We start from the raw sequence: 23821 nt of genomic DNA, 5'->3' as shown, positions 1-23821 counted from the left end.
CAGTGCTTTGCCATAAGACCACCTGTGGCCAGACTACTGGAAACGCTACCTGAGTGTGCTCTTGGACTTTTACCTGAGTTTTGATTATTCATCCCTAACAAGGCACCATTTTCCCCAAAGAGTTTGAATTTGGCAGAATACTGAATCATTTTTCAAAGCCTTCACTTTTTTTATTAAATCCTCAGTTAACATCTGACTGATTTATGGCTCATTTTCTGCTTAGCACTTGTCTGCTTTTCAAACCATTTGAAATGTACTTTTAAAAAATTGTGCTTTGTAGTGTGGTTATGAAAGGGAAAAAAAGTCATTTGGATATAGATTTACTGGTTTTGCTATCATACTCTAGTAATGTAAGGTCTTACCGTTGGTGGAAGCTGGGTGAAGGGTACAAGGAACTCAGTACTATTTTGCCACTTCCTGTGAGTCTATAATTATTTCAAAATAAAAAGATTATTTAAAAAAGAATGTGGGGGCCAGGAGCATTGGCTCATGCCTGTAATCCCAGCACTTTGGGAGGCTGAGGTGGGCGGATTGCTTGAGCTCAGGAGTTTGAGACCAGCCTGGGCAACATGGCAAAACCCTGTCTCTAAAAAAAGAAAAAAGAAAAAGAATGTGGGGAAAAATCATGTGGAGACTTAAAATGTAGAAACAAAGAACATAAATGTGGGATAAGAAGTTTTAGGTAACAATATAGTTTTGAGGCTAAACCAAAAAGGAAAAGGTGATTTATCTGACTGTATATCTAAGAACTCATCAATAAGAAAGACTTGGGCCCTGCTCTATCGCCTGCCATTGCTCCCCAGGCCCCGAGTGGTTCACGGAGCAATAAAGACAGATTTCAGGGCCGGGCACGGTGGCTCACGCCTGTAATCCCAGCACTTTGGGAGGCCGAGGCAGGCGGATCACGAGGTCAGGAGATCGAGACCATCCTGGCGAACACGGTGAAACCCTGTCTCTACTAAAAATACAAAAAAATTAGCCGGGCATGGTGGCGGGTGCCTGTAGTCCCAGCTACTCGGGAGGCTGAGGCAGGAGAATAGTGTGAACCTGGGAGGAGCTTGCAGTGAGCCGAGATCGCGCCACTGCACTCTAGCCTGGGCGACAGAGCGAGACTCCGTCTCAAAAAAAAAAAAAAAAGACACATTTCAGGTGCCAGGAACTTGTACCTCCAATCCCAGATGTTCAGCAAAAGCTCTGTGATTCTGGCCTACAGTGGCGACCTGGACACCTTCTGTATGTGGCTCAAGGAACAAGGCTATGACATCATTGCCTACCTTGCCAACGTCGGCAAGAAGGAAGACTTCAAGGAAGCCAGGAAGAAGGCACTGAACCTTGGGTCCAAAAAGGTTTTCATTGAGGACATCAGCAAGGAGTTTGTAGAGGAGTTCATCTGGCCAGCCGTCCAGTCCAGTGCACTGTATGAGGACTGCTACCTCCTGGGCCCCTCTCTCCCCAGGCCCTGCATCACCCGCAAACAAGTGGAAATTGCTCAGCAGGATGGGGCCAAGTATATGTCCCACAGTGCCATGGGAAAGGGGAATGATCATGTCCAGTTTGAGCTCACCTGCTACTCACTGGCCCCCCAGATTAAGGTCATTGCTCCTGGGAGGATCCCCAACTTCTACAACCAGTTCAAGGGCCGCAGTGATCTGATGGAATATACAGAGAAACATAGGATCCCATCCCAGTCACTCCGAAGCACCCATGGAACATGGATGAGAACCTCATGCACATCAGCTATGAGGCTGGAATCTTGGAGAACCCCAAGAACCCAGTACCTTCATGAAGATCCAGGACCCAACCAAAGCCCCCAACACCCCCAACATTCTCAAGATTGAGTGAAAAAGGGGTCCCCGTGAAAGTGACCAGCATTAAGGATGGCACCACCCACCAGACCTCCTTGGAGCTCTTCGTGTACCTGAATGAAGTCGCAGGCAAGCATGGCATGGGCCATATTGACATCGTGGAGACCCGCTTCATTGAAATGAAGTCCTGAGGTATCTGCAAGACCCCAGCAGGCACCATCCTTTACTACCCTCATTTAGACACTGAGGGCTTTGCCATGGACCAGGAAGTGCGCAGAATCAAACAAGGCCTGGGCTTAAAATTTGCTAAGTTGGTGTACACCGGTTTCTGGCACAGCCCTGAGTGTGACTTTGCCTGCCACTGCATCACCAAGTCCCAGGAGCAAGTGGAAGGGAAAGTGCAGGTGTCCATCTTCAAGGGCCAGGTGTACATCCTCTGCCAGGAGCCCCACTGTCTCTCTACAGTGGGGAGCAGTGAGCGTGAACATGCAGGGCAATGGTGAGCCAGCCAGTCGATGCCACCGGTCTCATCAACATCAGTTCCCTCAGGCTGAAGGAATATCATCATCTCCAGAGCAAGGTCACTGCCAAATAGACCCCTGTACAATGGGGAGCTAGGACCGCCTCACTTTGCAGATTCCCCAAGTACAGGCACTAATTGTTGGCGATAATTTGTAATTGTGACTTGTTCTCCCTGGCTGACAGTGTAGTGGGGCTACCGGGCCCCAGCTTTATTCCCTGGTCCCCCTGAAGCCTGTAAAAGTGGTCATCAAAGGGAAGGGTGGGAGGCAGCTACAGTGGGGAGCTATAAAATGACAATTTAAAAAAAGAAAAAGAAAAAAAGACTAAGGCTGGGTGTGGTGGCTCACATCTGTAATCCCAGCACTTTGGGAGGCCGAGGCGGGCAGATCACCTGAGGTCAAGGGTTTGAGACCAGCCTGGCCAACATGGTGAAACCCCATCTCTACTAAAAAATACAAAAATTAGCTGGGCGTGGTGGTGAGTGCCTGTAATCCCAGCTGCTTGGGAGGCTGAGGCAGAAGAATAGCTTGAACCTGGGAGGCGGAGGTTGCAGTGAGCAGAGATCGCACCATTGTACTCCATCCTGGGCTATAGAACATGACTCCGTCTCAAAAAAAAAAAAAGACTAAATAAAAGATCTAATAGATCTAATAGAACCTAATAGAAACGTGGGCAAAGGACATGACTGAACAGATAATACATACACAAAAATTACATTCAGTGTTACTAGTAAGAAGAAATGCAAATTAAAACAGCAAAGAAGGCCGGGTGCGGTGGCTCACACCTGTAATCCCAGCACTTTGGGAGGCCGAGGCGGGCAGATCACAAGGTCACAAGGTTCAAGAGCAGCCTGGCCAATATGGTGAAACACTGTCTCTACTAAAAATACAAAAAAAATTAGCCAGGTGTGGTGGCGGGTGCCTGTTGTCCCAGCTACTCGGGAGGCTGAGGTAGGAGAATCGCTTGAACTCGAGAGGCGGAGGTTGCAGTGAGCTGAGATTGCACCACTGCCTCCAGCCTGGGCGACAGAGCGAGAGTCCGTCTAAAAAAAATTAAAAAAACAGCAAAGAAATAGCCTCTTTTTACTTTTTAAATTGGCAAAACTGGGCTGGGCAGAGTGGCTCGTGGCAGTTTGTAAGCCTGAGGTGAGAAGATCACATGGGGCCAGGAGTTTGAGATTAGCTTGGGCAACATAGTGAGACCTTGTCTCTAAAAAAATTTTTTTAAAAATTAGCCAGGCGTGGTGGTGCATGCCTGTAGTCCCAGCTACTCGGGAGGATGAGGTGAGAGGATAACTGGAGCCTGGGAGGTTGAGGCTGCAGTAATCTGTGATTGTGCCACTGCACTACAGCCGGGGTGACAGAAGTGAGACCCTGTCTCAAAAAATAATAAATAGGCAAAACTTTTTAAAAATTATAATACTGCCAGATGTGGTACCATGCACTGGTAATCTCAGTTACTTGGGAGGCTAAGACAGGAGGATCACTTTAGCCCAGGAGTTCAAGGCTACAGTTAGCTATGACTGTACCTGTAAATAGCCATTGCACTCCAGCCTGGGCAACATAGAAAGACCCTATCCCTAAAATAAAAAATAGGCCAGTAAGGTGGCTCATACCTACAATCCCAACATTTTTGGAGGCCCAGGTGGGAGGATTGCGTAAGGCCAGAAATTGAAGACCATCCTGGGCAACATAGCAAGACCGCATCTCTACCAAAAATAGATTAAAATAAATAAATAATTGTTTGATAATAATGCAAATAAATAAATATAATGCTGGTGCTGTCATGAACCCCCCCAAAATGAGTACTCTTACTCTAAGTAGGAATATAAGTTTATACTCCCTTTCTAGATAGCAGCTTTATTCCTAGGGATTTGTTATTAGGAAATAATTAATTGCATATTTGTACAAAGATACAGCTGGGAGAATATTCATTTCAGCATATTTCAGCATGTTTATAATTGCGGACAATCTAAATTTGAAATAACAGGGAATTTATTGGTTAAAGTATTATAAATTCTTACAACAAGGTCTTATATATCCATCGAAAATTATGTTTTAGGAAAATATGTCACAACATAGAAAAATGTTCTTAATATATTAAGTTTTAAAAAGTAGGTTATAAAAAAAGATTCTATTTTAGTTTCAAGACATGTTTATTTTCAAGATATCATTGAAAATACATCATTTTCAAGCTATTTTATTTATATTATGTGTTTATGGTTTTTTCTTTTTATATATAAAAATATAAATTTGGAAGAGAAGATTAAAATGATATTTACTGGCTGGACACAGTGGCTCACGCCTATAATCCCAGCACTTTGGGAGGCCAAGGTGGGTGAATCATGAGGTAAAGAGATCGAGACCATCCTGACCAACATGGTGAAAACCCGTCTCTACTAAAAATACAAAAATTAGCTGGGTGTGGTGGCGTGCGCCTGTAGTCCCAGCTACTCGGGAGGCTGGGGCAGGAGAATCACTTGAACCTGGGAGGTGGAGGTTGCAGTGAGCCAAGATTGTGCCACAGCACTCCAGCCTGACACAACGAGACTCCATCTCCAAAAAAAAAAAAAAAAAAAAAAAGGCCAAACACATTGGCTCACGCCTATAATCCCAACACTTTGGGAGACCGAGGCAAGTGGATCATCTGAGGTCAGGAGTTCAAGACCAGCCTGACCAACATGAAGAAACCCCATCTACACTAAAAGTACAAAATTAGCTGGGCATGGTGGTGCATGCCTGTAATCCCAGCTACTTGGGATGCTGAGGCAGGAGAATCACTTGAACCCAGTAGGTAGAGGTTGCAGTGAGCCAAGATTGCGCCATTGCACTCCAGCCTGGGCAACAAGAGCGAAACTCCATCTCAAAAAAAAAAAAAAAAAAAAAGCCCGGCTCAGTGGCTCACGCCTGTAATCCCAGCACTTTGGGAGGCTGAGGCAGCTGGATCACAAGGTCAGGAGATCGAGACTATCCTGGCTAACACAGTGAAACCCCGTCTCTACTAAAAATACAAAAAATTAGCCTGATGTGGTGGCAGGCGCCTGTAGTCCCAGCTATTCAGGAGGCTGAGGCAGGAGAATGGCGTGAACCCAGGAGGCGGAGCTTTTAGTGAGCCCAGATAGCTCCACTGCACTCCAACCTGGGCAGTAGAGAGAGATTCCATCTCAAAAAAAAAAAAAAAAGAAGAAGATATTTACTGGTCTGGGTGCGGTGGCTCACGCCTGTAATCCCAGCACTTTGGAAGGCCAAGGCAGGCAGATTGCTTGAGGTCAGGAGTTCAAGACCAGCCTTGCCAACACGGTGAAACCATGTGTCTACTAAAAATACAAAAATTAGCTGGGTGTGGTGGCACACACCTGTAATCCCAGCTACTTGGGAACCTAAGGCAGGAGAATTGCTTTAACCTGGGAGGCGGAGGTTGCAGTGAGCCGAGATCGCACCACTATACTCTGGCCTGAGAGAGAGTGCAGAGTGAGACTCAGTCTCCAAAAAAAAACAAAACAAAACAAGAAAGGTGTTGGGATTGGGATACTCAGATCTCTGGTCCAGTGTCATCAGCTGGGTCACAGCACCTGATCATCAGTACAGAACCAAAATATCGACATAGTTTTCTCCCACATGGCCACAATGTGGTATAGTCACCCAGAGCCACTGCACCTATATTCACACTTCTTGGTGGAAAACAAAAAAAGCATGTGCTTGTTCTGCTTTCAGAAGGAAACAAAATAAGAAAGAAAGGGAAGAAACAGGAAAGCTATTCAGGCAAGACTGAGCAAGACTGGTTTTGTGCTTTTGTGCCAAGAGATACTTTCTATAAGAATATATATATTATATGTCTTTTTTTTTCTTTTTGAGACGGAGTCTTGCTCTGTCGCCCAGTATTATACGTCTATTTTTACAAATACTTGTTGTTTAGGTGAAAAGCCCAGAAGGAAAATTTCAGAAGACCAGTACTGGAGCTGTCAGAATGCAACCAAAATCGGCTGAGTTGAAGTTTGTCACCAAGAACGATGGATATGTACACATTCACCCTTCATCAGTGAACTATCAGGTCAGAACGGTGGTGTATACTTAATGTTTACAGGTCGTCCTGGGGTAGGAAACACAGTCCCTTAAATTCAGCCACACCATGTTCTATCACTTGCTGTGCCCAGCAGCACCACTGTCTTAGGGAAGATTGAATAAGAATAAACAGACTAGAAATTGGACTATTTCTGGAAAGACTATTTCCATTTGAAGAAAATTCTACTGAATACCAAAAAGTACTCAAGCCTGCTTTCAGATATAAAATTGTTTCTTTGCAATGGTAATTGAAGTCATGAGCTAATTACATCACTGAATCTGTGCCTTAAAAGGAAATGAATGACCTATTCTTGCTGATCCCACTTCCTCAGCTCTCAGCCTGCCACTGTGAGGCTTCTGCCCCCACCACTTTACTAAACCCATCAGAAGTTACAAATAACTTCTTAGTTGTCAAAGCCAGTGTCATCCCTTAGTCCTCATCATGCCACCTCTCACATGGTATTTGACATTGCTAATCTCTCTTCCTCTTGAAATTCTCCTTGATGTTATTTTTGCTTCTGAAATATCACTTTCTTCTCTCTCTCTGGTCATCCTCTCTATCTCCTTTATTTGCTTCTCTTCCTTTGCTCTGAAACAGTGGTTCTATCCTTTGTCCTTATTCTCTCACCATCATGCACTCTTCCTAAACCACCAAACGCACAACAGCACTTACACATCCCAACTACCGCTTACAAACAGACACAGACCCTAGATCTTCTCTCCAGACCTCCATTTTTTTTTTTTTCTGAACTCTCCTGCTGGAAAGCATCAGCAAATTCTTTTCTTACGCCAACTCAGTTGGTTACCAGGTCCCATCAATGCCTCCTTTTTGACATCTCAGATTTGCCTTTTATCCCCACTACCACTTCCTTAGCTCGAACCCCAAACATCATTTGCCTGAAATTCTATAATAATCTTACTTCTGGTGCTTTCTCTCTCCAACCTTCTACTACTCTACTGCTGCCAGATTACCTTTACAAAACATCTATTTGACTATGTTAATTCCCTGCTTAAATCTTCATATCCAGAGTGTACCACACACTCTCACATGACTCTTCACATGGTCCTTCCTATACCTTGTCCCCAAGTTAGAAACATTCAGGCTGCTCTATCCTCTGGAACTACTGAGGACCATGTTCACAAAGCCTGGAAAGGATTTCCTTAAGCTTAGAGGACTTTGAGGATCAGGAGGTCATCTGCCCTTTCAGCCTGTTAGGAACCACAGGCCTGAGTTAGCTCCACGCCCCCTCCTTTTTTTTTAATACTTTTGTTTGTTTGTTTTGCATGTTTCTCCAAGAAAGAACTACTCCTCTTTTGAGAATCCAAATCGTTCATGCATCCATGTAATATCTACTAGCACCTACTCTGTGCCAGGCACTGTTGTAGGCTATTGAGGACAGTGGAAGAACCTAGATGGACACAGTCTCTGCCCTCAAGGAGCTTATGTTCTAGTGAGGGAGACAGGCAATACATAAGTAAACAGAATCTCAGGTAATGCTATAAAGCAAAATAGAGCAGGATAGAGAGACAGAGAGTGACAGGAGAGGGGCCCTGCACATGGGGTGGTCAGGGAAGAACTCCAGGAGGAGAAAACAACTGAGCGAATCCTAAATGAAAAGCGAGTCATGCAGATATAGAGAAAGGAGAAACATTCCAGCAGAGGACATAAGTGCAAACACCATAAGGTGGGAGTGTATTTGGTGTGTTCCAGGAAGTGCACGTAGAGGCCAGTGGAGAGGGATGATCATGGGTGAGAGTGATGGGAGATGCATGGGGACGAGGGGCAGAGTGGGGCAGGGCGGACCTGGTAGACCTGGTAGCCCTGGCAAAGACTTGAGATTTTAATCCTTGGACACCATTGGAGGGTTTTGAGCCATAATTGAACTTAATGTTTTCATTTTTATTTTATTTATTTATTGAGACAGAGTGTCTCTCTGTCCCCCAGGCTGGAGTGCAGTGGCACAATCTCAGCTCACTACAACCTCCACTTCCCAGGTTCAAGCGATTCTCCTGCCTCAGCCCCCTGAGTAGCTGGGATTATAGGCATGCGTCACCGCTCCCAACTACTTTTTGCAGTTTTGTAGAAATGGGGTCTCACCATGTTAGCCAGGCCAGTTTCAAACTCTTGGCCTCAGGTGATCCATCTGCCTTAGTCTCCCAAAGTGCTGGAATTACAGGCATGAGCCACCACGCCCTGCCAGACTTACGTTTTTAAAAGATCACCTTGATTGCTGGGTAGAAAAGACACTGTAAAATGCAAAAATAGAAGTGGGGAGAGCACTCGAGAAGCCATCACAGTGGTTTCTGTGAGATGACAATGGTTTGTACTAAGTTAGTAGCTGGGTACAGTGGCTCATACCTGTAATCCCAGCACTTTGAAAGGCCAAGGCAGACGGATGACTTGAGGTCAGGAGTTTGAGACCAGCCTGGCCAACATGGTGAAACCCCATCTCTACTAAAAGCACAAAAATTAGCCGGGCGTGGTGGTGCAAGCCTGTAGTCCCAGCTACTTGGGAGGCTGAGGCAGGAGAATCACTTGAACCCAAGAGGCAGAGATTGCAGTGAGCCGAGATCACACCACTGCACTCCAACCTAGGCAACTGAGCAAGACTGCATCTCAAAAAAAAAAAGGCTGGGTGCAGTGGCTCACACCTGTAATCCCAGGACTTTGGGAGGCGGAGGCAGGCAGATCACCTGAGGTCAGGAGTTCAAGACCAGACTGGCCAGCATGATGAAATCCCTGTCTCTACTAAAAACACAAAAATTAGCCAGGCATGGTGGCAGGAGCCTATAATCCCAGCTACTTGAGAGGCTGAGGCAGGAGAATCTCTTGAACCCGGAGGGCAGAGGCTGCAGTGAGCTGAGATCACACCACTACACTCCAGCCTGGACAACAAGAGCGAAACTCCATCTCAAAAAAAAAAAAAAAAAAAATTTGGTAGCTGTAGAAGTGGTGAGAATATGTCAAGGCATTTTGTATTTTGAAAAGAGCTGACTGGACTTAGTGACAATGTAGATGGTGTGAGGGGGAAAAGAATAGTCAATGATGACTCCTCAGTTAGGGGCCTGAGCCCCTGGGTGAATGGGAGCGTCATTTCCAGAGATAGGGAACACTGCAAGGAAGAAGAATCAAGAATTCCATCTGGGCCAGGCACAGTGGTTCACACCTGTAATCCCAGCAATTTGGGAGGCCAAGGCAGAAGGATTGCTGGAGCCCAGGGGTTCAAGACCAGCCTGGGCAACATGGTGAGACCCTATCTCTAGGAAAAAATATAAAAAACAAAAGTTGTTTTTTTTTTTTTTTTTTTTTAACACAAGAAGTGTGAGATACTTATTAAATGTCCAAGAAGAGATGGCAAGTCAATAGTTACACATGCAAATCTGGAGCTCAGGAAAGTCACGGGCTATAGATAAATTTGGGGAGTCATTAATGGACAGGCAGTATTTAAATCCTGGATTTAAATCCTGGACTGGTGGGGGTGTTCCCTTTTTGTTGCCAGTGACATCACTGTCATCATCTGAGGTTTTTTGTTACAGGTGAGACACTTTGACAGCCCCTACCTGTTGTACCACGAGAAGATAAAAACTAGTCGGGTATTCATCCGAGACTGCAGCATGGTGTCTGTGTACCCACTGGTCTTGTTTGGAGGAGGCCAAGTGAATGTGCAGCTTCAAAGAGGAGAGTTCGTTGTCTCCCTGGATGATGGTTGGATCCGTTTTGTAGCTGCTTCCCATCAGGTAAACGGAGAATTGGTCTGTTCTATGAAGCTCAGGTCATGAGGGACTTTGACAATATGAAGTTATGAAGTCAAGGGCATTCCTCTAGGAACCAAGGTAACAGACCTAATTAAAAATGAATGACGGCGGCCAAGCCCAGTGGCTCACACCTATAATCCCGGCACTTTGGGAGGCTGAGGTGGGCAGATCATTTGGGGCCAGGAGTTTGAGACCAGTCTGGCCAGCATGGTCAAACCCCATCTCTACTAAAAATACAAAAATTAGCTGGGCACGTTGGTGGGTGCCTGTAATCCCAGCTACTCAGGAGGCTGAGACATGAGAATCGCTTGAACTTAGGGGGCAGAGGCTGCAGTGAGCCAAGAGCATGCCGTTGTACTCCAGCCTGGGCAACAGAGTGAGACTCTGTCTCAAAAAAAAAAAAGAATGATGGTCTACACTGGGATACTAAGAAAGAATGAGGCTGCAGTGAGGCCAGGAGTGGAGCCCTAGTAAGAGTTCCAGAAGGGAACTCTTCTGGAGTGGGCTGCGGTTGGTATAAAAGGCTAGGACAGAAACTGTGAAGTGAGGGTGCTGGACCTTCCTTATTGTTATATAAATAATAGATGTTCACCAAAGAAAAGTCAGAAAATACAGATAAGCAAAAATAAATAAAAACCACCCTGATTGCACCGCTACTATTTTGAGAAAAAGATAATGGGTCTGAATTCTTCATTTATTCTCAGGTCTCAATTATTCACTATATGGAGTCCCTGTGAAAAACATTTCATGGAGAGTACATATTTAAGAAACGAAACTTCAGCCAGGTGCGGTGGCTCACGCCTGTAATCTCAGCACTTTGAGAAGCCGAGATGAGCAGATCACCTGAGGTCAGGAGTTCGAGACCAGCCTGGCCAAGATGGTGAAACCCCATCTCGACTAAAATTACAAAAAAATTAACCAGATGTGGTAGCGGGCACCTGTAATCCCAGCTACTCAGGATGCTGAGGCAGGAGAATCTCTTGAGCCCAGGAGACAGAGGTTGTAGTGAGCCGAGATCACGCCATTGCACTCCAGCCTGAGCGACAAGAGGGAAACTCCATCTCAAAAAAATGAATACATAAAAATACAAAAAAAAAAAAAAAATTAGCTGGGCGTGGTGGTGGGTGCCTATAATCCCAGCTACTCAGGAGGCTGAGACAGGATAATCGCTTGAACCTAGGAGGCAGAGGTTGCAGTGAGCCGAGATCGCACCACTGCACTTCAGCCTGGGTGACAGAATGAGAATCCGTATCAAATAAATAAATAGATAGATAGATAAAACTTCAGGTAGACACCTGTAATCCCAGCTGCCAGAGGCTGAGGTAGGAGGATTGCTCAAGCCCAAGAGGTCGAGGCTTCAGTGAGCCATGATTGCACCACTGCACTTCAGCCTGGGTGACAGAGTGGAACTCTGTCTCAAAAGAAGAAATAAATAAAATTTCATTTTAACATCTGCATCTGTTAGAATTCTTATGTTACAAGAAGCAGATATGCCAACTCAAACATTAAAAGAAATTGATTGGCATATTTAACTTTAAAGTCTAGAGCAGCAGTGTCCAACAGAAATACAATGTGACCCACATATGTAATTTTAATTGTTCCAGTAGCCACATTTTTAAAAGTAAAAAGAAATAGATGAAATTAATCTTAGTATATTTTATTTAACCTAATACATCCAAAATGTTTTAATTTTAACATGTAATCAATATAAAAATTATTGAGATTGTTTACATTACCTTTTTTTTTTTTTTTTTTTTTTGAGACGGAGTCTCGCTCTGCCACCCAGGCTGGAGTGCAGTGGCCGGATCTCAGCTCACTGCAAGCTCCGCCTCCTGGGTTCACGCCATTCTCCTGCCTCAGCCTCCCGAGTAGCTGGGACTACAGGCGCCCGCCACCTCGCCCGGCTAGTTTTTTGTATTTTTTAGTAGAGACGGGGTTTCACCGTGTTAGCCAGGATGGTCTCGATCTCCTGACCTCGTGATCCACCCGTCTCGGCCTCCCAAAGTGCTGGGATTACAGGCTTGAGCCACCGCGCCCGGCCACATTACCTTTTCATATTAAGTCTTCAAAATCGGGTATATATTTTATGTTCACAGCACATCTCAGTTTGGGCTGGCCACATTTCATGTAGACATTAGATAAGCCACTTGTGACTAGTGGCTACCTTACTGGACAGTCCAGGTCAAGGCCAGGCAAGGTTGGTTTGATTTAGCAGTTCAGTGGTGACAAAAATGTGGTTAACCTAGTGGTATCGAAGGGCTTGCAATAGTTCCTGGCGTCACATGTATGCAGCATACCATCCAGAAGAACCAGAAACTTTCTTGCCTACAAGCTCAATCAAAGCTGCCCTCCTAAACCAATTCCTGTGACCAAAGGGATGTCCTGAACTTGAAGACGTGGAGTACCTGAGCCATTCACCCTGGCAAGGCTCACAGTGTGAACGTGAGTTAGAGCAGGGTCCAAACTGCATGGTTCCCATACAGTGGGGAAGGGGCAAAACAGATGTTGGGAAGACGTCTGCAGTGCCACAGCATCAGCATAAACAAAATGCCATAAAAGCATACAGTGTATCCCAAAGCTACAGAGATTTTTGATTCATCTAATATCTTCCACTTTTTTTTTTTTTTTTTTTTTTTGAGATGGAGTCTTGTTCCGTCGCCTAGGCTGGAGTACAGTGGCGCCATCTCGGTTCACTGCAACCTCCGCCTCCCAGATTCAAGCAATTCTCCTGCCTCAGCATCCTGAGTAACTGGGACTATAGACACACGCCACCATGCCCACGCCTGGCTTTTTTTTTTTTTTTTTTTGAGACGGAGTTTTGCTCTTGTTGCCCAGGCTGGAGTGCGATGGTACAATCTCGGCTCACCACAACCTCCATCTCCCATGTTCAAGCGATTCTCCTGCCTCAGCCTCCCGAGTAGCTGGGATTACAGGCATGCGCCACTGCCCTGGCTAATTTTGTATTTTTAGTAGAGACAGGGTTTCTCCATGTTGGTCAGGCTGGTCTTGAACTCCTGACCTCAGGTGATCTGCCTGCCTCGGCCTCCCGAAGTGCTGGGATTACAGGCGTGAGCCACCACGCCCAGCTAATTTTTGTATTTTTATTAGAGATGGAGTTTCACCATATTGGACAGGCTGGTCTCAAACTCTTGACCTCATGGTCTGCCCTCCTTGGCCTCCCAAAGTGCTGGGATTACAGGCGTGAGCCATTGAGCCCAGCCCACTTTTTTTTTTTTTTCTTTTTTTGAGATAGAGTTTTGCTCTTGCTACCCAGGCTGGAGTGCAATGGTGCCATCTCGACTCACCACAACCTCCACTTCCCGGGTTCAAGCAATTCTCCTGCCTCAGCCTCCCGAATAGCTGGGATTACAGGCATGTGCCCCCACGCGCGGCTAATTTTGTGTTTTTAGTAGAGATGGGGTTTCTCAAGCTGGTCTCGAATTCCAACCTCAGGTGATCCGCCTGCCTCAGTCTCCCAAAGTACTGGGATTACAGGCGTGAGCCACCGCGCCCAACCTATCTACCACTTTTTTTTTTTTTTTTTGAGACAAGGTATTCTGTGATCAGTAAATTTTCTTTTCCTTTTTTTTTTTTTTTGAGATGGAGTTTCGCTCTTGTTGCCCAGGCTAGAGTGCAATGGCACGATCTTGGCTCACCGCAACTTCCGCCTCCTGGGTTCAAGCGATTCTCCTGCCTCAGCCTCCCGTGTAGCTGGGATTACGGGCATGCTCCACCATGCCCAGCTAATTTTGTATTTTTAGTAGAGACGGGGTTTCTCACATTGGTCAGGCTGGTCTTGAACTCCTGACCTCATGATCCACCCGCCTCGGCCTCCCGAAGTGCTGGGATTACAGGTGTGAGCCACTGCGCCCGGCCCAAATCTTTTCTTTAGATGAGATGTGATAGAGGCACTTTTTTATAATGGACCTCATTTAGTCTACTACAAAATCAAAATGTGTTTACGTTTTTTGTTCCTAATGGAGTTAAAATTATATCAGAAATATAAATAATGGTAATCATAACTGGGGTATTTCCCTCCAATAACCTATCCTGCCTGTTTCTCCAAGCACTGCTCAAATTGTAGTTTTCATTTTAGGTGGCTGAATTGGTAAAGGAGCTTCGTTGCGAACTTGATCAGCTTCTCCAGGATAAAATTAAAAACCCAAGCATTGATCTGTGTACGTGTCCTCGAGGATCCCGGATCATCAGCACAATTGTGAAACTTGTCACCACACAATAAAGAGCAGTCTTAGAGAGTGCTTGCTACTCACCTGCTTCTAGCTCACCTGGGAAATAACAGCAGAACCTCTACCTCCAACTAAAGACCTGTTGGGGCTGGCCCTGGTGGAGGAGCCCAGGGCAGGCAGCCCAAGGCAGCTGAGGCAGTGCATATACCCTTAGGGCCGTTTTTAACAAAGCCTTGGTCACTCCCAGCACAATTTGGAGTGTCAAGGGTGAGAGCCTAAAACCCAGCTTGCCTGTCTTTGTCTCTGTGACTGTTCTGGAGTGAATTAAGTTCACCTGATAACACAAAAGTGAATGGATAATACAATTCTGTTTTAATCTGTGTATTCTTTTTCTCCTACTTTTTACTGGGGTGAGACAGGGGCATGAGGAGAAATACGCCTTTTTTTTTTTTCTTTCCCTGTCGTCAAAGCTCAACTGAGAGAATTCAGAACAGAGAAGGGGAAAAAAACAAAACTATGTGAACAAGAAAAAATAAAATTTCATTTTAGGCTATTGGCTACTGAGTAACCTTGATTTGTGAGGGATTTTTATTTTTACTCATTAAAGGGCAAGTTAAAAAAATTTGAATGAGTTCTCTTTTGGTATTAAAATGGAAGCTGGTCTTATTGATAACACTCCTATTCTTAAAAGCAGAACAATCTGGATGTCTTCATAGTTCTACATTTAGGAATCTTTACTCTCTCTTGTGAACTCAGCCAGACGCAATGGTCACGTTTCTCATCACCGAAGGAGAATTTTAATAGCATTCCTAGGGCAGAGTTGGCATGGATGAGGTCAAAAAGGTTGCCATCGGATTTACAGCCATCACAATGCTTTCCATGAAATTGCTTATTTTCAATCACCACTTACGCTAATGGGGCACTAGCATTTTGGAAAAACATCAGGGGATTTACGTTCTCCCTGGACATCTATCAGTGTGGCCAGGAAGGATCCCAAATTGCTGAGTAGAAAAAATATTTGTATGTTTGTTTAGACCTCAGGGCTGGACACAGTGGCTCATGCCTGTAATCCCAGCACTTTAGGAGGCCGAGGCAGGCCAATCACAGGAGGTCAGGAGTTCAAGACCAGCTTGGGCAACTTGGTGAAACCCCATCTCTATTAAAAATACAAAAATTAGCCAGGCATGGTGACGGGCGCCTATAGTCCCAGCTACTTGGGAGGCTGAGGTGGGAGAATCACTTGAACCTGGGAGGTGGGGGTTGGAGTGAGCCGAGGTTGTACCATTGCACTCCAGCCTGGGTGACAGAGTGAGACACTGTCTCAAAAAAAAAAAATGGACCTCAGGACAGGGTCACTACAGGTTCCATATTATGGATAGAATTCAAACTAAATCAAAACCATCTCAGTGAAATCAGTGAAAGGTGTTCACTTTTCAAGGTATTATTTTAGTTAAGTTTTCAGGAAGTCTCCTTGGCTGTCCAAAATGATTATTATCAAGTTTTTTTTTTTCTTTTTTTTTTTTTTGAGATGGAGTCTTGCTCTGTCGCCCAGACTGGAGTGCAGTGGCCGGATCTCAGCTCACTGCAAGCTCTGCCTCCCGGGTTTACGCCATTCTCCTGCCTCAGCCTCCCGAGTAGCAGGGACTACAGGTGCCCGCCACCGCGCCCGGCTAGTTTTTTGTATTTTTTAGTAGAGACGGGGTTTCAGCATGTTAGCCAGGATGGTCTCGATCTCCTGACCTCGTAATCCGCCTGTCTCGGCCTCCCAAAGTGCTGGGATTACAGGCTTGAGCCACCGCACCCGGCCTATTATCAAGTATATTTAAGCTTCAGTGCATTGAAAAGCTTAGACTCTAAGCAGTATTTTTAAAAGACATCGATTCATGTCATTGCTTTAAATAAAAAACATACATATGCAAGCACCCACAGAATCCAAATTCTGACTTGCTGTTGAAACAAGGCTCCTATTACAGAACTGATTAGGCTGAGACCTTTAGAAGAAATGAAGAAAACTGCATTAAGCCTCTACAAAAGTTTTCTTTTCCTTTCTTTCTTTTTTTTTTTTTTTGACGGAGTTTCACTCTTATCGCCCAGGCTGGAGTGCAATGGTGGGTTCTTGGCTCACTGCAACCTCCACATCCCGAGTTCAAGCGATTCTCCTGCCTCAGCCTCCTGAGTAGCCAGGACTACAGGCATGCACCACCACACCCGGCTAATTTTTATTTTTTTAGTGGAGATGGGGTTTCACCATGTTGGCCAGGCTGGTCTCGAACTACTGACCTCAGGTGATCCACCCACCTCGGTCTCCCAAAGTGCTGGGATTACAGGCGTAAGCCACCGCACACAGCCTAAAAAAGTTTTTAAAAATCAGTTTTCACAGCCGGGAGCAGTGGCTCACGCCTGTAATCTCAACACTTTGGGAGATCGAGGCGAGTGGATCACCAGAGGTTGGGTTGGGAGTTCGAGACCAGCCTGACCAACGTGGAGAAACCCCATGTATACTAAAAGTACAAAATTAGCCGGGTATGGTGACACGTGCCTGTAATCCTAGCTACTCGGGAGGCTGAGGCAAGAGAATTGCTTGAACCCGGGAGGCGGAGGTTGTGGTGAGCCAAGATTGCACCATTACAGCCTGGGCAACAAGAGCGAAACTCCATCTCAAAAAACAAAAACGAAAAAAACCATCAGTTTTCACTCTTGGTGCTACAGTGGTGCTCATGCCGCCCTAGTTAGAGCCATCTGCCCAAGGGGACCTGCAGCATTTAACACAAGTTTGTCCCAGAGCACTCAGCTGGGAGATAATCAACAGCAAAACTTTCCAACCAGTGAAATTGATTCCCTCGGGAAAGCCAGCTCTTGGATGGTCACTTCCAACCACATGTAGATGCACGAATACTGTCATGGTATAGATGTGCCAGAATGTGAAAAAGGTTGGGAAGCTTTGACATAACTCATTGAGTAAGAATATCCTCACCCCAAAGACCAAACTTCTTAAGCTCATCATTAAAATAATGACATAAGAAATTAAATAAAATTACTTCTTTATGACGAAAGATCAGAATGCAGGCCAGGCATGGTGGTTCACGCCTGTAATCCCAGCATGTTGGGAGGCCAAGGTAGGTGGACCACTTGAGGTCAGGAGTTCGAGACCAGCCTAACCAACATGGTGAAACCCCGTCTCTAATAAAACTACAAAATTAGTCGGGCATGAAAGCGCATGCTCTGATCCCAGCTATTTGGAAGGCTGAGACAGGAGAATTGCTTGAACCCACGAGGTGGAAGTTGCAATGAGCCAAGATCACACCATTGCACTCCATCCTAGGCAATAAGAGTGAAACTCCATCTTAAAAAAAAGAAAGAAAGATCAGAATGCAGTATAGTGTTTCAAGGATTTTTTCTTTTTTTTCCTGAGACAGAGTCTCGCTGTGTCACCCATGCTGGAGTGCAGTGGCGCAATCTCAGCTCACTGCAACCCCCGCCCCAGGTTCAAGCGATTCTCCTGCCTCAGCCTCTTGAGTACCCGGGATTACAGGCACCTGCCACCGCGCCTGGTTAATTTGTTTGTATTTTTAGTAGAGATAGGGGGTTCACCATCTTGGCCAGGCTGGTCTTGAACTCCTGACCTTGTGATCCACCTGCCTCGGCCTCCCAAAGTGCTGAGATTACAGGTGTGAGCCACCGCACCTGGCCGTGTTTCAAGGATTTCTAACCCTCAACAAGATGGTCAGCATTTAATGTAATTTATGGAGAGCCTGGTAAATGGTTTTTTTAAATATTTGTTTTACTGGCTGGGCATGGTGGCTCATGCCTGTAATCCCAACACTTTGGGAGGCCAAGGTAGGTGGATTGCCTGAGGTCAGGAGTTCAAGACCAGTCTGGCCAACATGGTGAAACCCCGTCTCTACTAAAGATACAAAAACTAGCCAGGCGTGGTGGCGTGCACCTGTAGTCCCAGCTACTTGGGAGGCTGAGGCAGGAGAATCACTTGAATCTGGGATGTGGGGGTTGTAATGAGCCGAGATGGCACCATTGCACTCCAGCCTGGGTGACAGGGCGATACTCCATCTCAAAAAAAATCAAAATGAAATATTTGTTTTACTTCTATTGGAATCTAGCAAGGTAACATTAATAATATACTTGCTGTGAAACGAATCTGCTCTTCTATTTTGTACTATGACTAATTGGGAAGATCTTAGGAAATGAGATGAGCTAAGCATTCTGATCAAAGGAGTCATAGACTGACAAAGCATGAGCTTTGTCTTCTTCCTCCTCGAATTCCATATCAGATTATTAACAACTCAAACTCCCTGGCAAGTAATGAACTTTGATCTTTATCCTCCTATTTAATATTATCTGACCAGCTTAATTTAGATAAAACTAAGCCTAGCATGTGGATCTGTAGGCATATGGTAATGTTAGTTCCTTTTCCTTTCTGGGCAATGGTTTGAACATGTTCCTAAGAGGTTAACATAAAATAAGATCTTGTGGGCTGGGCACAGTGCCTCACGCCTGTAATCCCAGCACTTTGGGAGGTCAAGAAGGGCGGATCACCTGAAGTCAGGAGTTCAAGACCAGCCTGGCCAACATTGTGAAAGCCTGTCTCTACTAAAAATACAAAAATTAGTTGGGCACGATAGTATGTGCCTGTAATCCCAGCTACTCAGGAGGCTGAGGCAGGAGAATCACTTGAATCCAGGAGGTGGAGGTTGCAGTGAGCCGAGATTGCGCCACTGCACTCCAGCCTAGGTGACACAGCGAGAGCTTCATCTCAGGAAAAAAAAAAAAAAAAAAAAATCTTGTGAAAGCACTTTGTAAAATTAAAATACAGCAAATGTAAGGCATTAAGACTGAGGCTGGCTCTTTGAGGACTCCAGTCTGTGTTGTGTTTTCTCGATTGCAAGGCCCATAGTGGGTGAACTCGGGGTGTCACACTATTGAGGTTGTCTCGTGGATGTCACTCAGTCGCCACATAAATAATGGATTCCTGGAGGTAACAGAATATGCTCACACTGCATTATGCTTGAACAAGCCTAGGCAGAGGCTGGCTTTTTCCTCCTAAGTCACACGAGAATTAAGCATAATTCCTCCAGCTTATTTTCCCCCACATACAGGGGTAAAGTTTGCTTAAAATACTCCAGTAGTTAATAAATACAAGGCTAGTTGTTGTTTCCAGAAGTTAGATCTTGGTCACGAATCTGTGTCAGTCAATACTTGCGTGATCACAGTACAGAGGTGCCCTAAATGGAAACAACATAGAAACAACTCATTCAGTTTGTTGTCAGAGCAATAGTTTCAGACTGTTCCAGAGTGATAGGCTTCTTCCGTGTCTTTTGGTCCCATAAATGTAAAGCGATGGAATGACTGGGTGAACAGCTAACCACAATGAATCGTTAACGTGGAGAGACTTTCTGCTGTTTCTAAGTTCTCACCTCTAAAATTATTTATCAAAGAGATTGGTCTTAGATGGAATTTGTAGCCAATCACTTATACTTAAGGGGCTTTAAAATCTTACAAGTTTTAAACATTTGTTTTATCAAAGAGCAGAAAAAGGGAGTTCTTTTGGAGAATCACACATGCCCTGTCATTCATGAACCCTCAGGAATTAGAGGAATCAATGTTTCATAAAAAATACAGGACAGCCAGGCACAGTGGCTCACGCCTGTAATCCCAGCACTTGGGGAGGCTGAGGCGGGAGGATTGCTTGAGCCCAAAAGTTCGAGGCCAGCCTGGACAACATAGGAAGCCCCTGTACAAAAAATACAAAAAAAAATTACCCAGGCATGGTGGTGTGTGCCTGTAGTCCCAGCTACTTGGGGAGGCTGGGCTGAGGCAGGAGGATCACCTGGAGCCTAGGAGGTTGAGGCTGCAGTGAGCTGGGTTTGTGCCACAGCACTCTAGCCTGGGTGACAGAGCAAGATCCCGTCCCAAAAAACCAACCAAACAAAAAAGATGCAGGGCAGCAACCCAAACATGAACAACCTGTTCCCCCAGATAGTTCAGCCTCTTTGCCCCATCTAGGCTAGCCCCGGAGCTGCTCCTGAGTCAGTTCATGCCTGGCTAATTGACTAAATAAACCGGGACACAGGGCCCCAGTTGAGAGAGCTATGATAAGAGATGGCTTAGAATCTAGTCACCTAGATTTTTTCACCTCTTTGAATTTTTTAGGAGAGAAATGGCAACAAAAACCATTATGAGGCATTTGTTTGGAAAACCAACTTCTAAGGGGTGGTCTTAGAAATTCAGCCCAATCTCATAACTACCAGCAATGAAAATCAGCAGTTTAGAATGATCCCTGATATGCTACAAACACAATATTGAGAAATCAGGTATAATAATATATAATTGGGCCGGGCACAGTGGCTCATGCTTGTAATCCCAACATTTTGGAAGGCCAAGGTGGGCAGATCACGCGATCAGGAGTTCGAGACCAGCCTAGCAAATATGGTAAAACCCCAGCCTCTACTAAAAATATTTTAAAAATTAGCTGGGCGTGGTGGTGCACACCTGTTATCCCAGTTACTCGGGAGGCTGAAGCAGGAGAATCGCTTGAACCCAGGAGGCAGGGGTTGCAGTGAGCCGAGATCGCACCACTGCAGTCCAGCCTGGACAACAGAGCAAGACTCTGTCTCAAATAATAATAATAATATATTATTATTTAATAAACATTCTCAGACAGAGCACATCAGTGAGGTGTTTTAAATTATTCCTTTATACAGAAAATGCAGTTACTGCTACCTCCCCATCCTAGGTTTTACTGAAAACGGCCTGAAGGAATTATTTTTCTTCTATGTTGAATGAATTTATACTATAGAGATTATCCATGTCTGATTTTCTTCTATAGTAATAAAAGACATGAACCTCCTGGTGGACAAAAAGAAAACAATAATAAAAGACAGGATAGCAGCCAAGAAGTTTCCTTTATGTCCTGAGATTCCACTTTGAGCAAGCGTTGCTTCGTTCCATCCTTTGGTTTCTCTTTTTTTTTTTTTTTTGAGACAGGGTCTCACTCTGATGCCACTGGAGTGCAGTGGTGTGATCACCACTCACTGCAGCCTCAACCTCCCTGGGCCCAGGGGATCCTCCTGCCTCAGCCTCCAGAATAGCTGGAACCCAGCTAATTTTTTGTACTTTTTGTAGAGTTGGAGTTTCACCATGTTGCCGAGGCTGGTCCATCCTTGAGTTTGAAATGTATTTTAACAACAATGCCTGTTAACCTTTCAAATAAGACTTTATTTGTCCATAGAGATTAACAAATACAGAGCCCTATCCTATACAAAAAGTATAAAGAAGTTTCCTCACCCAGGAGACAATGTAGGCGTTCTTTTATTTTTCTGTTTTTTGAGACAGGGTCTTACTCTGTAGGCCAGGCTGGAGCGCAGTGGTGCGATCTCTGCCTCTCAGGCTCAAGTGATCCTCCCACTTCAGCCTCCCAAGTAGGTGGGATTACAGGCATGTGCCACCATGCTGGGCTAATTTTTTTTGTTTGTTTTTACTTTTAGTAGAGACGGAGTTTTGCTATCGCCTAGGCTGGTCTCCAACTCCTGGGCTCAAGCAATCCACCCACCTCTGCCTCCCAAAGTACTGGGATTACAGGCCTGAGCCTCTGTACCCAGCTCAATGTAGTTTTTATTTGTTTTAAACAAATGGTTCTTAAAAGGGGGCAGTTTTGAGGGGGCAGGAAACATTTGGCAATGTCCGAAGACATTGTTGGTATTCACACTTGTGGGGTGGGAGGTGCTACTGGCATCTAGTGCTTAGAGGCCAGGGATGCTGCTAAATATCCCACAAGGCACAGGATACCCAAAGAAAAAATTACTCAGTCCAAAATGTCAATATAACCAAGGTGAAGAAAACCCTGCTTTAAACAAAATGAGATAAGTAATCATTAACAAAGTCTAATAGCTATTAGGTGTAAATTATATCCATAGACATCTCTGAAAATGAAAATATATTTTGGACTACAGAAAGTGAAAATCTTGGCTAGGCATAGTGGTTCATGCCTGTAATTACCCAGCAGTTTAGGAGGCTGAGGCAGGTGCATCACCTGAGGTCAGGAGTTCGAGACCAGCCTGGCCAACATGGTGAAACTCCATCTCCACTAAAAATACAAAAAAAAATTAGCCAGGTGTGGTGGCACACACCTGTAATCCCAGCTACTCAGGAGGCTGGGGCAGGAGAATCACTTGAACCCCCAGGAGGCAGAGGTTGCAGTGAGCAGAGATCATGCCACTGTACTTCAGCCTGGGCAACAGAGCAAGACTCTGTCTCAAAAAAACTAAAATAAAAATAAAGTGAAAATCTCTGCCAAATCAACTCTAATAAACACGTACTGTGTGAATAAGAGCTTGTGTGTACATTGTGTTGTTATGAAGACTTCACTTAAGTATTATGAAGAATTCACTTAAGTATTATGAAGTACTCACTGAAGTATTTGAAGAAATTGTATGTACAAATGAGAAAAGCCTGGCGCAAATGAATAGGGATACATTTACTTTAAAAACATGTTCTACCATTAAATTTTGTTTTGGCTTTTTACCAAAAAAATCACTTTTGTTTTGTTTTTGTTTTTGAGATGGAGTCTCGCCCTTGTCGCCCAGGCTGGAGTGCAATGGAGCGATCTCAGCTTACTGCAACCTCTGCCTCTCGGATTTAAACAATTCTTCTGCCTCAGCCTCCCGAGTAGCTGGGATTACAGGCATGCACCAGCACGCCCGACTAATTTTTATATTTTTAGTAGAGCTAGGCTAGGGTTTCACCATATTGGCCAGGCTGGTCTCAAACTCCTGACCTCAGGTGATCTGCCTACCTCGGCCTCCCAAAGTGCTGGGATTACAGGCGTGAGCCACTGCACCTGGCCAGAATCACTTATGTTGAAAATGTGAAGACATGACTTGTCTGTGAATGCTACTACTGCCAAACCTTTGCACTACAAAATTCAAGTTGTCACACTTAGGCGCACATTAAAATGTTTAAAACACACGCATGCACACACACACACTGTTACCTTATCTTTGAACAAAGTCCAACCTAGTCGACTTTGGCCAATATGCCTCTTCTTTTTTTTTTTTTTTCTTTTTTTGAGACGGAATCTCCCTCTGTCGCCCAGGCTGGAGCGCAGTGGCACAATCTCGGCTCACCGCAACCTCCGCCTCCCAGGTTCAAGCAATTCTCCTACCTCAGCCTCCTGAATAGCTGGGATTACAGGGGTGCACCACCACACCCGGCTAATTTTTTTGTATTTTTAGTAGAGACAGGGTTTCACCATGTTGGTCAGGCTGGTCTCGAACACCTGACATTGTGATCCGCCCGCCTCAGCCTCCCAAAGTGCTGGGATTACAGGCATGAGCCACCGTGCCCGGCCTCTTCTTTTTTTTTTTTTTTGAGACGGAATCTCGCTCTGTTACCCAGGCTGGAGTGCAGTGGCGCTATTTCGGCTCACTGCAACCTCTGCCTCCCGGGTTCAAGTGATTCTCCTGCCTCAGCCTCCTGA

At 45.1% G+C, this 23821-nt stretch overlaps 1 protein-coding gene and 1 pseudogene across 1 annotated transcript in view; both read left to right on the top strand.

The window, feature by feature from the left end:
* Window positions 1-14953, top strand: part of DHX57 (DExH-box helicase 57) — a 76336-nt gene extending 61383 nt beyond the window's left edge. Inside the window, exons 22-24 of the mRNA XM_030921430.1 lie at window positions 6243-6377; window positions 9926-10126; window positions 14241-14953. Of these exons, the coding sequence (XP_030777290.1) occupies window positions 6243-6377; window positions 9926-10126; window positions 14241-14384 (480 nt within the window). The 3' untranslated portion in view covers window positions 14385-14953. The remainder of the gene's footprint in view (window positions 1-6242; window positions 6378-9925; window positions 10127-14240) is intronic.
* On the top strand, window positions 1125-2616 carry LOC104663019 (annotated as a pseudogene).
* Window positions 14954-23821: the final 8868 nt, after the last annotated feature.

Source organism: Rhinopithecus roxellana, chromosome 17 (assembly GCF_007565055.1).
Source record: "Rhinopithecus roxellana isolate Shanxi Qingling chromosome 17, ASM756505v1, whole genome shotgun sequence".
Lineage (NCBI taxonomy): Eukaryota > Metazoa > Chordata > Mammalia > Primates > Cercopithecidae > Rhinopithecus > Rhinopithecus roxellana.
Note: the sequence above shows the minus strand (reverse complement) of the source record. Positions and strands in the feature narration are given on the sequence as shown.